The 16,837-nt window shown below is 39.6% G+C and overlaps 1 protein-coding gene across 4 annotated transcripts in view; it reads left to right on the top strand.

The window, feature by feature from the left end:
• The window catches only part of FMN1 (formin 1), a 156,558-nt gene extending 140,804 nt beyond the window's left edge, over positions 1-15,754 (top strand). For all 4 annotated transcript variants that reach the window (XM_082239372.1, XM_082239370.1, XM_082239371.1 and 1 more), the window contains 3 exons: positions 2,615-2,764; positions 13,705-13,789; positions 15,450-15,754. In XM_082239372.1, the coding sequence (XP_082095498.1) occupies positions 2,615-2,764; positions 13,705-13,789; positions 15,450-15,494 (280 nt within the window). In that variant the 3' untranslated portion in view covers positions 15,495-15,754. The remainder of the gene's footprint in view (positions 1-2,614; positions 2,765-13,704; positions 13,790-15,449) is intronic.
• Positions 15,755-16,837: the final 1,083 nt, after the last annotated feature.

The following is a 16,837-nucleotide window of genomic DNA, read 5'->3' as shown; positions in this document are numbered from 1 at the left end:
CTAAAGCAAACTATGGTTTAGCCTGAATGCACCAGTGGGTAGACTCCCAAGACAGGAGACTGGGAATGTTTTGCTCCTCCACCAGTTTTGCTGCTGCTGCTTTGAGCTACGTTTGTTGGAAAGAGACAAACCACTAGTCTGGGTTTAGGCAACATACTGAGCTTGGCGTGCTGAGTCATGGCTTGGGACACAGTAGTGTGGCTGCAGCAGAACTGAAGAAGAAGCAAAGCGGCTGCAATTTCTCCATAAGTCTGCATGCTTGCGTGTGGCGTTCACTACACTTGCATATTCACGGTAAGGAATGATTTGACTCAGCGTTCCTTCTAAACTGAGCCATTGGCAGCAGCCCTCCAGTTTTGCAGCCAGGGGCCTCACTCTGCTGTACTAGGGAATGCCAGGATTGAATCTGCATGTAACACCCTGTGACTGAGCTGTGTTCCTTCCTCCAAGAGAGAATCTCTGGGAACTCAAACTCAAACTGCAAGCGCCATAGAGCAGTTCCTTAGCCATAGCAGCAGACTTAGAACATTTCATCCCAGCATCTTGGCTTTTGTGAAGGGAGAATTTCTGCTGTGTCTTTTTAAATGCAGACCTGTAATCTGAAGTGGTGTGGTCTAGGAACAATTTTACCACACGCTTGACAATTTATATACCGTTTAACTACAATTGTCATCAGCTTCAAAAGGGATTTGCTGTGTAGGTACAGATTGTTGTTTACACTAAAGCCCAGTTGATACATCGAATCTCAGCTGGTGCAACAAATGCTTTTTGTTGTTGTCGTTGAAAAATCTGTTCCTCTCTTCACTGATTTGTATGTTCAGATTTCAGGTGTATAGATATTAATATACATTTTAATATTCTAATACAAGTTTGTTGCAAAACAAGTTTAACAGTAGAAGACTCTTTCTAATGTATTTCAAGAGTACTTCAGCCTATAGTATGGACCAGGTAAATCTTAAAGTATTAGCAATAACACCTGTTGTTCATTGCTGCTGTTGTCAGTTTACCAAGATCCTTAGAAAATAAATCGTTTTCAGGGTATTATACCTGGAGACCTTCATTGGGTATCAACTGGTGTGATGTTGACATTGCTTTTAATAAATATAGGCTGTAATTCTGGGCTCATCCACACTTACCTTTTGCCTGTGTTTTCCAGCCATAGGTCCATACTTTCCTAGTCCGTATCTGCCACTTTCCCCAGGAAAACCTGCTCTTTAACGCTGAATTGGAGCAAATGGCAATTTGGGTTTTTCACAGATTGATGAGAGCATTAAAGAGCAGGTTTTTTGTGGGCAAAATGGCAGTGCAAAAAAAAAGTGCTCAGAGAAACCTGTGCCTAGAAAGTGTGAAGGAAACTTAGTATGAATGAGCCCTTAAAAAGGCTGAAGGGGTTGAGGTTTTTTGTTAGTTGGTTAATTAGTTTTCTTCGCCCCGCAGAAGGTGAAGTTAGTTAATGCATGGTTTTTCAGAGCCAGGCTCATCTCATAGTCTGGACACCGTAGGCTCTGAAGTAAGAATAGAGTTCTTAGGTGCCCCTAGAAGGGAAATTTAACTGTTTTATATATCATAGAATCATAGAGTTGGAATAGACCACAAGGGCCATCGAGGCCAACCCCCTGCCAAGACAGTTAGTCGTTTTCCTCAAAAATATTCCAAGCGACTTGGAAAGACTGCTTAAAAATAGAACAAATTTCCAGGATAAAATGGCACCATAATAAAAATAAAACAAAATTCCTAGAAATAAACACGGAAAACACAATTAACAGTAGCAGTAGAGTCAGCATAAGAATGTAATTAAAAATAAGTCATAAATAGATCATAAAATGCAACCATTAAGCAGTTGCACAGCTGCAAATGCCAACTGAAATATAAATGCCTTAATGTGACAACAAAATTGGAGGAGGAAAGGAGCTAAGCAAACCAAATCTGTTTCGGAAGTGAATTCAGTCTAGTCTATGGTGTCTGCAGGTATTCATCCTTGAAGAAGCCCACCACTTTCTGCTTCAGAATCTTTTATTTTTTTAACTGACCTTTTTGGCTTTTGTTGTTTGCTTATTTGGGGGCAGGAGCTGTGGCCTGCGTTTTGTTTGGTTTTTTGTGTTTTTGTGTTTTGGGAGGAGGGAAAGCAGGAGAGGTTTAGCCTGTTGCTTGGAAGATTTTACTGAGCATCACCAGTTTTTGTTCCATGAAATGGGTATTTTGTGGTGCCCACAACAGTTCCTTAAATTTCCAGATATGCCCCAGGCACAAAAATAGGTATGCTACCTCTGATCTAGGACTTTGGGTGCTTCCAGATACCCATGGTAATGAGCATAAGTCAATAGGATTCTGGTAAATAAATGTTGTTTCAAAATCAGACGCTTTCTAAAATGTTTCTGTGCCCATATTCATTCATATTGTGTCTTAGTATACACACCCACCAAAACAGCACCATTATTATTATTATTTAATTCAGAAGTGCTGGGTGGATCCATTGCTGGTACAGTGTCCAGATTATAGCAGATTTATGTTAATTGCCAGCCTAGGCCACTGAGAAATCTGCCCTGAGGGAAACTGAACTTCCACCTTAGGTTTATGTGCTGACAATTTTCCCCTCCCCTGCCCAACACTGTAGCTTTGAAGAATTGGTGGGATACTTCGGGATAAAACCAAAGTCTGGCGAGAAGGAGACCACGCCAAACTACGTTTTCACGGTGTGGTATGAGTTCTGCAGCGACTTTAAGGCCATTTGGAAACGAGAGAGCAAAAACATTTCCAAAGAAAGGTAAGGTTCTAATAAAGCCATTAATACAATTTTTTTCAGAAGTCTGGGAAACTGGTCCTTTTTAAACTCAACAAATTATACTCCCATATTTCACAGGCGTCATTGTTTTCTTTCAGATCAAATGGACATCAAGGAAAGATTATTCCCTCAGGGTGCCTAGGAAAATTCACCAAAGGGATGCTGTCCCCACAAAAAGATAAACACATATAATCTGATAAATTACACTTTCTTAACCCCTTCCAATTACTAGCTAGTAAAATGAAAGGGGAGCTGTGCTAATTTGTAACAGATTGCTTCTCTTGCATTTTTGTCTTGGACTGCTCTAAATGAGGCGATATTGCTGTTGCAGACAGGACAGACAAATAAAAGTGAATGCTTTTTCCAGTTAATATACTACACTTGCATCAAAGGGTAGCCTATGAGATTCAGGCCACACTTAGCACAGCGTTGAAGTCCCACACTGAATTTACAGCACCGCTTCTTGGTATCCTGCTGTGGACATCAAACTCCATGCCGCAGCATCTCCCACTGTCTTGTGATTTTATTAGGTTTAGTTAAACCCTTTTTAAAAAATAAAAGGTTTCACCTCTTGAGATTTGTTTTTAAAAAAATTAAAAGAAAAACGAGCACTTTCTTTAATATACTCCCCCCTTTTTTTTTTTACTGTATGCAATTGCTCTGTTATGGCATTCTATTGTAATTAAGGGAATTGCCCAATAGGTGTTTTTAGTCCAGCACTCTTATTGTATTTCTTTTCATGTACACTAATAGGAAATGCAAATCTCCTTGAGTGCCTCTCCTTGTGTAGCAAGGTAGCATTAACATTGTGGGAACCTCACAAAATCATTTAGAAGTAAAACTTTAAGCTAAGGGCGGAGGGGGAGAGAACTCCCAAAACAGTCCCATGAGGATCGGGCATGCTCATTGACTGACTGTAGGACAGGTAATGGAAAACTGTAGGGGAGGGTGGGAAGAATCCAGTGGATTCTCCTGTAGGAGAGGGCATGACTGTTATCCTTAGCAGAAACCCTCCATGCTGCAACATCTTGTTGCAGGTCCCTCTTGTCCTGTTCTAATGTGCACCTTTCCCTCTTCTGGACAAGCGCAGACTCATTATTTTTTGTTTGTTCCTTTCTCTCTTATTAAATGTTGAATATATGCTTTCCAACAAATTTGTTGGAGTTTGTGATTGAATTTTGAAGAGGCCAGTTTAAAATGAATGAGCAGATAAAATTAACAAGCTCTCTAGGACTAGTCTGTTGTTGTTGAGTCGTTTAGTCGTGTCCGACTCTTCGTGACCCCATGGACCAGAGCACGCCAGGCACTTCTGTCTTCCACTGCCTCCTGCAGTTTGGTCAAACTCATGCTGGTAGCTTCGAGAACACTGTCCAACCATCTCGTCCTCTGTCATCCCCTTCTCCTTGTGCCCTCCATCTTTCCCAACATCAGGGTCTTTTCCAGGGAGTCTTCTCTTCCCATGAGGTGGCCAAAGTATTGGAGCCTCAGCTTCAGGATCTGTCCTTCCAGGGAGCACTCAGTGATAAAGATGGAGTCCAGAGCAATCATTCAGAAGCATGCACTCTTTTAAATAGGTGCAAGCCTTTGATTGGGGGAAAAAGTGGTGTGTAAACAGTAAAAGATTACAAGATGGCTGCAGAATTTGTGACTCCCCAAGACAAATGTAGTCCATCCATCACATACTAAGGCTTGGCAGGTCACAGCTTCTGTAGGCCTAGTGTGAGCCATGTCCCTTAGGGTGAATATCAGTGGGTGATTGCATGAAGAATGCCAAGCAAGATGCAGCCAAACAGATATTTTGCACATCTTCCAAGTCCTAATATGTACAAACAGAAATCATAAACTTGATACTTTTTATATTTTGAGGTCTGTTATTTTGTGTACTAAGAATATAAAGGAATAATTGTTACTCCGGAATCTGAATCATTTATCAGTTAGTTGGCCTTCTGTATGAAACAGCAGTGTTAATCAGGCTCAACATTAGAAGCTTAAATATCCTTTAGCATGCAATTTTAAATTAGATGCAGATAGAGATAATCCAGTAAATTGTCATACTAATTATACACATAGATCTGCTGATTCCTTTGTCACAAGCAGCAGTCTTCTAGAATAGTCAGTTTCGCTGCTAAGAGGGAAAATGCTGGGGGGGGGGGAGATACTTCTAAAGTGAAATTGGTCATTTTAGAATTTTTTGCAATTTGTTACTTGAGTAGATCTACTTATGAGCAAGTGAATTTTGCTTGCCATTTCAAGGAACATGTTTGCTAGGGGACAGTGTTGCTCAGTGTATCTCCTCCAAATGTTGGGTGAACTAAAGAATCAAGCATAACGGAGGGCTGCTGCAAACATTTGTAGAAGAGTCTTTGCATCGTGTAACAGGAAGGTTCTGCAGCAGTTCTCATGCTTCCCCTTGCACGAGAGAGTGCAAGGAGAAGAAATATTTGGATTTTGTTTCACTTTTTTCACCCAACACTGAAATGGAAAACTGCAGACAGTGAGAAAAGCTGGAATTTTGGAATGTGAAATAGACTCCACCTGCTGTTACTGGGTGTTATGTACTAGTTGAATAGGATCCAAAATGCAGCAGTCTGATTGGTCCTAGAACAATAGGATCCAAAATGCAGCAGTCTGATTGGTCCTAGAACAATAGGATTCAGAATGCAGCAGTCTGATTGGTCCTAGAACAATGCAGCAGTATGATTGGTCTGCAGGAGCCACCCAATCCGGCTCCAGATTCAAGTGAATCCACAACCTGATTGGCCTACAGAATTCCGGAATTAGCCAATCACGTGCAGCCCGTTGTGTAAAAAAATTATATAAAGCAGATACTTTGAGGGGACATTCACTCCTCCTCACCACTATGAGCTGAATAAAGAGCATGAAATCCACTCTCGACTCAGAGTATATTTCACTGGGAAAGTTGATACAATATGAACAGGATCTGCAAAGACAACTCTACTGTGGATGTGATGCTATCACTTCCTCAAATGTCAGGAGTACCTAAGAATATAATAAAAGTTTGCTGGATTAGGCCAATGACCCTTCCAGTCCAACATCCTGTTCTCACGGTGGTCAGTCAGGTGTCTATGTTTCCCATCACAAGAGCACTCTCCCCTCTTGCAGTTTCCAATGCTGGGTACTGCTTCTGACTGTGGAGCAGTTCTCCAAGTCTTTTAAAGCATATAACCAAAATCAGTTTTAAACAGGTCAGGCTCTTAAGAAGTGAAAGACAATGAGTCTAGAGGGAGTGATGAATTCCATATTAATAAATTCAGAGTAAAATATGTGATTTTGGATATGCTGTTTTGAGTCTGGATTAGCCTTCTTGAGTAGCAGGATAAGACTTGCATATATTTTGTCATGAGAATGAATGGTTTGTTTTTTCCTTCTTAACATATGAATTTTATTCATATACTTTGGTGGGGCTTGTGTTTATTTACTAATGACTTCATTAGATTACTTTTAGCCTTTAAAGGTTTCAGTTTATTCTCAGTTCAACTTGTAGATGATTCATGAAGACAATGAATAACTGATGTCAAGTATATAAGTTTGAATGACAGATGAGTTGTTTCTTTATCACATTCAAATGGCTTAGAAAACCATGACCCTTTAGAGGTTGTTATTTTACAAAGTATGAGTGACAGTTTGCCAGCCGTATTTTCCAGGAAGAAACACATTTAGAGAACTGAGAAATAACCATTATGTCTTGAAAAACAATTATTTTCCTAAGGTGTATTTTAGTGTAATCATATTGTTTTCATAACCTCAGCAGAATAGAAAAGGAGCCAGTTTATACACCCAAGCTGTAACTATTTCTTGGACTGCAGCATTTAAAATTCCTCAGAGAGAAGAAGGAAGGTTTGCATGTTTGAACGCCCTGTGCCAAAAAACAAAGGCTCCCTCTACACATGTCAACTTCCAATCTAATCCAGCATCCTGTTCTCACAGTGGCCAACCAGAAAGAATTACAGTGAATCCTTAGTAATTTTTTTGCAATGCACATCTTCATAAACAAGAGTTTACATGTCAAATAAAGAGACACAAAAATAGTTTCATTCAGCTAGATTAAGAAAGGTTAAATACCTTGGTTCTTGAATGTACTCGAACATTTCGGCTCCCGAATGCCAAAAACCCAGAAGTAAGTGTTCCAGTTTTTGAATGTTTTTCGGAAGCTGAACGTCCGATGTGGTTGTTAGCTATTGTTTCCTGGGTGCCTGAGCCAATCGGAAGCTGCGCCTTGGTTTGCAAACATTTAGGAAGTCGAAAGGACTTCCGGAACGGATTACGTTTGAGAACCAAGGTACCACCGTACCTGATGATTCAAATAGTTGATAATTTTTGTTCTTTTCTTTACAACATTTTAAAACACAAATGTGAACAGAGGCAAGTTTGCAAAATTTTATACAGGATGCCCATCTAGCAACAAAATGATCCTATTTTGCCAACTTGTCAATTATGAGATGATGGTGGTGCCCATCTGACTGGGTTTCCCCAGCCACTCTAGGCGCCTTCCACCAAATTAAGACATAGTAAGACATCAAACATTATTGGCACTATTGGTTCTACTAGAGTATTTTGAGGTTATTCAAAGGACAGTGCAACATCTCTTAGCGGACTAAGAAAAAGCAAGTTAATGGTAGCTTTAACCAATGGGCTAGGCTGCAAGGGTTTGTTTTGTCTGAAAACTACTTGACTTTTAATGTAAGAAAAGTGTAGAAATCTAATTAGATTTTTATCAGACATTTTAGAAGAGGAAACACTTTAACCATGCTGCCCTACACTTAACCTACCATGAAAATAAATTAGCTGCCTGTGTAATATAGCTGATTTTCGCCCCAAGACAAAATCTGCATAGCATACAGGAATCTGAGGGTACTCAAAGGTACAAACATTATATATAACTAGCAAACATACTTACTACTTAAATCAAAAGGCAGTTAAGATGAAATTCCTGGATTACCTCAGGAACATAAATATTACATGAATATTACATGAAAAGGATACAGCAGAAATATATTACGTGTACCCAACAGTCATAAATTTGGTATGGCTGTTTTGCTCAGCTGAGTGAAAATTTTGAATGAAGTAGCTGAAAAGTATTATCTTACTCTCAGTACCATGCGGTATTCTCAATACCACAGGGATGTGACACCGTTTTAGGGTCAATTTACACGGTCACTTTCATGGGCTTATTTTTAATCTGTAGTGACTTTTAGTCAGTCCTGATTTGCGTATGGATATAAAAAAATCAGCCATTGGAGTGTTGAGGGCTTTTCTGCTTCATCAGATTTCTTATATAATAAAAGTATATTCAGCTATTGTGGATGATGCAGCCGCTCTCCTTTAACGGAGCACCGCTGTTATAGGAGTATTGCATTTTCCCAGTTGTGAAAATGCAGTATATTGGACATTTGCATAGATAGTCTTTTGGAAAGCCACTTACAGTTACAAAGACTTGAATCTAGACTTGCCCTCCTGCAAGTGGAAGGGCTCCTTTCATTCACAGAAGAGCCTTTAATCCAGTGCAGGCTCCCGATGGCAGAAGTGATGGGAAAGAATTTACACTAATTTCCCCTGGAACCCATTCTACCATCTCCAACACTTTTCTGAAGGGCACTTTTGGGGAATTACTGGGGACTGTAAAGGGGTGAGAGAATGTTTCCCTGCCTTCCATCTGTGGGAGCATCCACTCACAGGCCATTGTTAGTATTCTTTATATAATATAATTTTTATCAAATTTCCTTTCCCCCCCAAATTGACTTCAAATTAAATAGTTACATTGTTTCATGCATTCACTTCCCACCCACACTTCCACAGTGTTTTTTTTCAAACCCTTTTCTACTGTGTTATATATCAAACTTATCTGTTATGGAAAGCCCTCTAATATAATTACTTTATCATTTTTCTTCCATTGTTCCTTTCTCAAATCTTGCCCATGATTTCATTTGACTAGTGTTTTTTTCAAATACAGTCATACCTTGGTTCGCGAACGCCTTGCGAGTCGAACGTTTTGGCTCCCGAACACCGCAAACCTGGAAGTGAGTGTTCCAGTTTGCGAACGTTCTCTGGAACCTGAACATCCGACGGGGTTTCCACAGCTTCCAATTGGCTGCAGGAACTTCCTGCCGCCAATCGGAAGCCACGCCTTGGTTTCCGAATGCTTTGGAAGTAGAACGGACTTCCGGAGTGGATTCCATTTGACTTCCGAGGTACTACTGTAGTCCAAAATGGCCTCCATTCTTTTTTTAAAAAGGTTCATCATTTCGATCTCTTAATACTGCTGTCAGCTTTGCCATTTGCACATATTCTATTGCTTTTAAAAGCCATTCCTCCTTCATTTGAACCGTCTCTTCTTTCCATTTCTGTGCATACAGCATTCTAGCTGCTGTAGTCACATACATATGTAAAAGGCCATTCTTAGTACTGTAGTCTCTGAAAAATCTGTTCATCTCCCTCCTGAAACCATGGGGCAGCAGGGGTGGGGATGTGTGGTCTTATCTACAGAAGCATGTACAGAATGATATCGGTGCTTTTAAAAATAAATATATGGTTGGTATTCTTCGCATGTCTCACGAATTCAGATAAGTCACAATGGATTTTCATACAATAGATGTCAGTTTGCATGTCTCACATTACGTGACTGAGCCTTTGCTGAAACTCCACTTAATTAGCTGCTTTCTGATTTGTGGGGAAACTCTTTAGTTTGCAGCCTGAAATCATGGTTTTGAGGGCAAGTGCCAAACATGCCATGCTGATGTAAGGTATGAAATGGCGAACGTGGTATGCAGTCAACCAGGAAGTAAGTAAGTAAGAAGAGCAGACAAGGAGAGGGAGGCACACACAAGCTCATTTCTATTGTGCCATGTCGTAGTTTGGCATTATATGTGGACCTGACATAAAGCCCCCCCCCCAAAAAAAGTATCCTCCACAAAAAAGTAATATACATTCCAAGCTTCAGTTTGAAAACAAGCATTGAGCTTACCACAGAACAGAACAATGTCAGTTACAGCTTGTATCTATTGAAAAACACAACGGCCTCAACAAGCTAGTAACCCTATTCAATAACATACTGCAAAGTATACCGTAGCATCCTTTACACATCCCATAAATACAGATCATCAACTTGGAATTTAATACGGTGATGTATAGTGCCAACAAGCACTTAATAGCACTTGTTGACTTAAGGTCCAATCTACTGGTTGCTGCGCCAGCAAGGAAGCCGTCTGTGGCTAATAATCAGTCTCTGGGTATCGGATCACTTCATGGCTTAATTCCTATTCTTTCCTCCCTCTATGTTGGGAATGAGAAGAGGCCACAGGGTTAAGTAAGCAGTGTTTTTTCTTCCTAACCCTTGGCACAACTATGTATGTTCTTGTAAAGGTGAAAATTATTCTTTTACTTTATAGACGCAAAGTTACTTTTTTAAAAAAAGGCTCATTTGAACTTCTACAGTTCATTTGTATAATTATTTTTTTTCAAAATAGCTCTGGTTCTTGCATTTAATCTGAAAATATATAGGTTTGAAAATGTGATCCCTCAGAACAGAATTTGGTAGGGACATTTGAAGTTAATTTAACTTCTTACCCAAAACTCAATTGCTGTGTGTTTTGTTCTTTTTTTCTGAAGCAAATAATCAGGTGGTTTAAGGTTTTTTTGAAATACAGAACTCTACTTTTTCTGTTGCTTTGAGTTGTGGTTTTCCACACGGCATGGCAATACACAACAGTTGTAAAAGTGTGTTAATATTATTTCTGACACCAGCAACCTTTCTTCTCAATTCGTTTGCGTATTTTGACCTTCTTTGCACCATGATGAGTGATCCTAAATCTTCTTTTGAACGGATTCCCCTTACATATGGTCAGATTTCATGGTTTAAACTAACTGCATTCCTTAAGATTCTTTGCCTCCCTCCCCCTCCATTTTAACTGAAGATTCAAAAAATATTAATGGGAATTGTCTTGAATGGAAAGTGGGTCCCGGCTGCATCACTCACAGATCAATGCAACGCAGTAGTGTTACAGTCCCTTCCTAAAAGTTCAAAAAAGTTAATTATATGAATTAAGAGGGGATGTTGCTCTGTGGATTAAATAGGCTGCAAACCCTAGTTAGTATCACTTCTCACAACAAAAAATGTAGTTTGCATGTTATGCTGAACAGATGACACCAAATTATTAAAGCCGGTTAAATCTAAAACTGGAAAGAGTTACCAAAACTCACAGCTCTATTTTTGATACATGCAAAATTATTCACAAAATAACCTCAGTTATGTTTATATGATATTGAGAATTTTTTAACACTTTGCATATACCCATAAAACATCTGTTTGTAAAGTATCTGCAACCAAAATGATAAACAGAACACTATGGTTTATTACGACCATGTTATTTTCAATGGCACTATAATGCCTTGAGTCCTGTTCTAACTATTCTGTTCAGTTGTTGAAATTGTTTACAAAAAGAATATAAGGCCATTCATTCATGGAAATGCTAAAATGTGTAGCATAAAGTTCTTGAATGTATTGAGGGAATAAACATGAAGCTGTCCCTAAAGTTTCACATACACATGGAAAATAGAAGTAAAAACCTTACTTTAGCCCAAGTTATGATACAGGAAAGTGGTCACAATATCCAAACACTGGCACCAGTCAAGATTTTAAAAAAGTCATGTGAAGAAGTAGCCTTATCTGCTTGATTTTGAGTTTTGTATTGGATCCAGAACTGTAGTTTTCTCCATATTCTATTAACTTATATTGGAGCAGTATCCCAGCTTGACAAGATTGCTTCCTGATGCTGAGGCCAGGCAAAAAATAGACTTTGGTGGTGAACCATTGGCCAGTCTCCAGTTGGCTACCTAGAGCTCACTGATTGCGATGATTCTTTCAAAGGATGCTGGACTAGGACAATCTTGGGCTGATCCTGATTCATAGTTATGTTTAGTTATGATTTAACTGTTATGAGATCCTGAGTTTATGCTGTTGAAGATGCAAAGAGAAGTGGTGGGCCACAGGATTCTCAGTTTCTAGTAAAAACAACAATTAAGGTGAGCACAAATTCACTTTCTGCAAACCCCAACTTGTTCCTATAAATCAGAGACTGTGGTTTAACAAGTCAGCTTCATAATGCATGGTCTGAAATTGACCTGTTCAGAAACTGGCTAAAGTTTGTTTTAAGCCATAATCCCTGCTTCCTATGTAATGATAACCCAAGTAGAAAGTGAAACTAAATTGTGCCAGAAATCCTTTTCCTGGACTTGTGGGATGAGGAGCGATATCGGGAAGTACAGGAGCCTGAGGTTTATGGCAGCTGCTTTCTCCTTGTGCAGATAGGGAACCTATGATTCTCCAGATGTTGGATTTCAGCTCCAGTCAGCAAGGCCAATTGTCACAGATTATGGGAATTGTAGTCTGGCAACATCTGGAAGGACACAGGTTGCCCCCCCCCCATGTAGCATTATGTGTGAGCCGGACTTACGCTTCTAACAGTTAGTAGATTAATTAAAGGCTATATAAGCTACATATTCATTGAACTTTTTAAATGAAAGCCAACCGTGATACTTTTGTTTGGGTCTTGCAGCGCCATGTCATCCAGGGACATAATTTCTCAATGCATTTTAAAGCTTAAGAACGTTATGCAAAAATGAAGAGCAGTTCATGGGAAGATTTATAATCCCTGTAACGTGTGGAGGTTTTATGTTTGTACTAAGTATGAAGGGAGAAGAAATCTGACCAACATTAGTCACATACAATAGTATGTTAAGCCTTTGAGATTTAATCACTGAATGCTTAATTAACGGGGAGTGCATTTCTGTATCTCTTATCAGCACACTGTGTACGTATGGTTTGAAATAAGACCTCTGGAAAGTAATGTGACTCTTTCCTTAAGCAAGAATAATGAAGTCACAAACACTGAACAGCTGTATGGGCACCATTTTGACAAGCAGTGTAGGTTTTTTTTATAAAAAAATCTTTAGGTAGTGTGCGTAAGGTAATAAAGCATATTAACCAGTGAAAATTGCAAGAATACAAAGTGCTGCTAAAGGAATAAGCTTTCTCATATTACTGCAGAAGAAGAAGAAGAGTTTGGATTTGATATCCCGCCTTTTACTCCCTTTAAGGAGTCTCAAAGCGGCTCACATTCTCCTTTCCCTTCCTCCCCCACAACAAACACTCTGTGAGGTGAGTGGGGCTGAGAGACTTCAAAGAAGTGTGACTAGCCCAAGGTCACCCAGCAGCTGCATGTGGAGGAGCGGAGACGCGAACCCGGTTCCCCAGATTACGAGACTACCGCTCTTAACCACTACACCACACTGGCACCCTTCAGAGGACAGGAAAACAACATGTAAACTTCATAAATCACAAATGTATATGAAAGCTTGATTCCAGTATTCTGTCAGACAACACAATGATCAGGAAACATCCCAGGCTGGGTCTATAGAAAGAGAAGCAAGCGGAAATGCTGCTATTGGCGCCATGGTGCTTTTCTCTTTCAGCCCTTGCACTGTGCCACTTCTAATAGTTGTAGCCTCTGCTCTTAACATCTTCTCCAGCCTTTCAGAGAGGGGCGTACCGTTCCCTTTCAACCTTTCAGGCTTGATACTGTCTTGTTTGTTTGCACACTGGCTTTGTAAGCCCATGATACCATTTAAACCCACTCAAAGCACATTTCCCCCCTCTCCCTGCCTCCTTAATCCTGGCAACTGCAATTTTCCCCTCACAGAGCTACAGTTCGCAGCACCTTTGATAAGCTACAGTTCCCAGGATACTTTGAGAACGGAAATATGCTTTGAATATGCTATAAAGGTATCATGTGTACACAGCCTTATTCATATTCAACAACTAAGCGCTCCTGAAAGCAGCTTGCATATGCTGGATATGTACCATTTCTTTGGCTCCAGTAAGATTTGTTGTGTGTATTTTGTTTCAGACTCAAAATGGCTCAACAAACAGTGAACAAGTTAACTGCAGAAAAGAAAGTGGAAACAAAGAAAATCAACCCTACTGCCAGCCTGGTATGATGTGTTTTTGGAATGGCTTTGTCTTCTAGTTTGCTTTTAAAAACAGCTAATAGGATGCATGTTTTAGTCCATTCAAATGCAATTTACTACCATGTCCTTTCCAATCCCAAAGTACATATATTCAAGTAATATTGTTTGAGTGATTGAAGCAGTGACTGGGAGTCAATTCAAAAGCCTTTGCAATTTTAAATTCAATATGTCCATGCACAGACCTTTGCCAGGAAAACTAGTCTGCATGGGGGGGAAATCAGTCCTCAGGAGCTGTCTCGGTTTCGTCACTTGTCTCTGACCCATTGGTGTTCTTCTTTCCTGCTGCATTCTGTACTCTGAATAATCTCAAGGGCTGCTTTTACAACGTGTGCTCCTAGAAATTCCATCACATTTCTGAAGGGGATGAGAGGGGAGAGCAGATTGAAATGGCAGCAAATAGGGCATTATTTTCGGCCTTTTCCTACATTTGTCACCCTGTTTATCTAGGAACGAGCCTTGCTTCCTGGGTTTTCTCCAGTATAGGCTGCTGTCTTTTCTATTTGTGCACAGACAAATGGAAAATTCTTTTGCCATATTTGGATGCAACCAGTGCTGGCTTGCCAAATTAAGGTGGATCCAATTTAGCAGCAATATTTGAGGGGGGAAAACAACCAACTGTGCTTAAATCATGCTTGTGCCATTTATTATTGGTACAGTCTGGTATAAAGGGGTGATCCTGGAGGGGAGATGGTCATTTATCAGTTTGGCCTAAGGAAGAGTGTGAGCCAATTTATCTGGTCTATACTGGCTTTAGTCCACAACTTCTATGTACCCAAGGTTCCCCACACAATCATGGTTTATTACAGTTTCCTTTTATCAAGGGACCTCTCCGTATGTGCAATGAGAAACCACTACAGTATTGTCCCACTTTGTGGGAAAGGGATGCCCCTGCTAAAATCAGCTCCAGTACATTTCTCTTTTTAAAAAATAAAAAATCTACTTCTGTAACTAGAGACATTAATCCCTCCCCAAGTATTCTTGTTTGCATTCACATTACTAATATTTTGTGGCTGTGCAATATTAGCTAATGTTAACTATAAAGGCATTTCAGAATACAGTGGCATATATTTAGGATGATATGAGAGGCTAAGTTTGTATCCAGGTAAGTCATACTCAGAGTAGATACATTAAAATCAATAAGTTTGTCATGACTCCTTTGCATTCATTTACAGTGGCACCTCGGGTTAAGAGGTTCTGGAGGTCCGTTCTTAACCTGAAACTGTTCTTAACCTGAGGTACCACTTTAGCTAATGGGGCCTCCTGCTGCCGCCGCGCAATTTCTGTTCTCATCCTGAAGCAAAGTTCTTAACCCAAGGTACTATTTCTGGGTTAGCGGAGTCTGTAACCTGAAGCGTCTGTAACCCAAGGTACCACTGTATTTCAGTGTGTCTACTCTGGGTGTGACTTAGATGCAAACCTAAGTATGCTTGTATAAAGCTTGCCATTGTCTTGGCTTGGCACTTCAGGAATTAATTTTCAGAAAAGAAAAAGCTTATGTCTACTTTGGTTTTGGACTGCTCCATTCTTCAAGTGTACTAGACCACATACTCTGTGCAATTTGAGAACAGATGGAAAATTAAAGAGAAGAATGATAATAAAGTTCCTTTTTTTTCTTAAACAACAGAAAGAGAGGCTACGTCAGAAGGAAGCCAGTGCAACCACCAACTGAAAGAAGACACATGAACATAATCGCAGTGTGACTTAATACCTTGCATGATGCTTCCCTCTGCCCATTCCCTAGAGAGCACCTTATTTTAGATGTTAGGAAGTTCTGCTTTGCTGTTCTCTTCCTCAGACAATCCTCAAAAGACTTCTGAATCCCTTGGCTTGTGCAGAAGAGGGAACAATAAGAAGTTTGTTTACATGGGAATTATGAAGAGTTCTATATAACTCTTCCTTATGTGGCTTAAATGCAGTTCTTTTCTTAAACGTTGTTTGAAGTACTCTATGCAAAATGCACTAATGTAAAAGACAGCAAAAGCAGGGTTTTAGACAGTGAATTAAATAGCTTTTATGCCAGCTCTGCAGGATGGCTCATGTGCTGGTAGACCGTAATATTTACTAAGTCAATGTCTGTTTAAAATGATTTTGATGGTATCCAAAGGATTAACTTTACCTTCTTGCAAATGGTGGAAGTTAAGTGTATCAGATGTATTCTGTATTTTATTACGATTATTTTTATAGGAACCCCAATCAATGCCATGGAAGTAGAAATACTGTTTTTGCACATGTGGAGAAAGAACTCTCTCATATATATATATATATATATATATATATATATATATGAATGAATATGAATGAATAAGGTATATATATATACTTGAATAAGGCATAGATAATTAACTGCTACATTCATTAACGTTTGGTGTTTTGTTCATACTATATTCTTCATTTGTCTGATGGCAAAATGAATACTTTCTGTATCAACATGAGGTCAGATTAGCAATATTCAATAATGCTTTATTTATAGTTGGTCTTCTAGCTGTAGAACATGTATTTCCATTATTTATCATTAATCTATACCAAAGCCTATATTCTTTCATAGTCAGCATTTTGGTGAAACTGATTTTAGAACATGTTTACATTTTCCCGTACATACGTGCATGTGTGTGAGAGAAAGATCATTTACAGACATATGTGCGCTCTTGAACATACATTATTCATACACTCTGCTCCCTAGACTTTGAATAGAAATACCTCATTGCTCTCCCATTGAGGTCCTGTAAGTGACTCGTGTGAAGTGCCATTTAGAATCTCTGTCAGGTATGTCAGGATCTCTCCCCTCTAGGCTGTAGTTGAGAGAACTTACAGAATCACACCCTTAAAATTAAAGAGCAGTCCTTGCAATGGAAAAATGGAGAGCCAGTGTGGTGTAGTGGTTAAGAGCGGTAGTCTCGTAATCTGGAGAACTGGGTTCGAGTCTCCGCTCCTCCACATGCAGCTGCTGGGTGACCTTGGGCCAGTCACACTTCTTTGAAGTCTCTCAGCTCCACTCACCTCACAGAGTGTTTG

Source organism: Podarcis vaucheri (genome assembly GCF_965113315.1).
Source record: "Podarcis vaucheri genome assembly, chromosome: 1".
In the NCBI taxonomy this organism is placed as follows: Eukaryota; Metazoa; Chordata; class Lepidosauria; order Squamata; family Lacertidae; genus Podarcis; species Podarcis vaucheri.
This window is presented reverse-complemented; position numbering and strand designations above follow the sequence as displayed.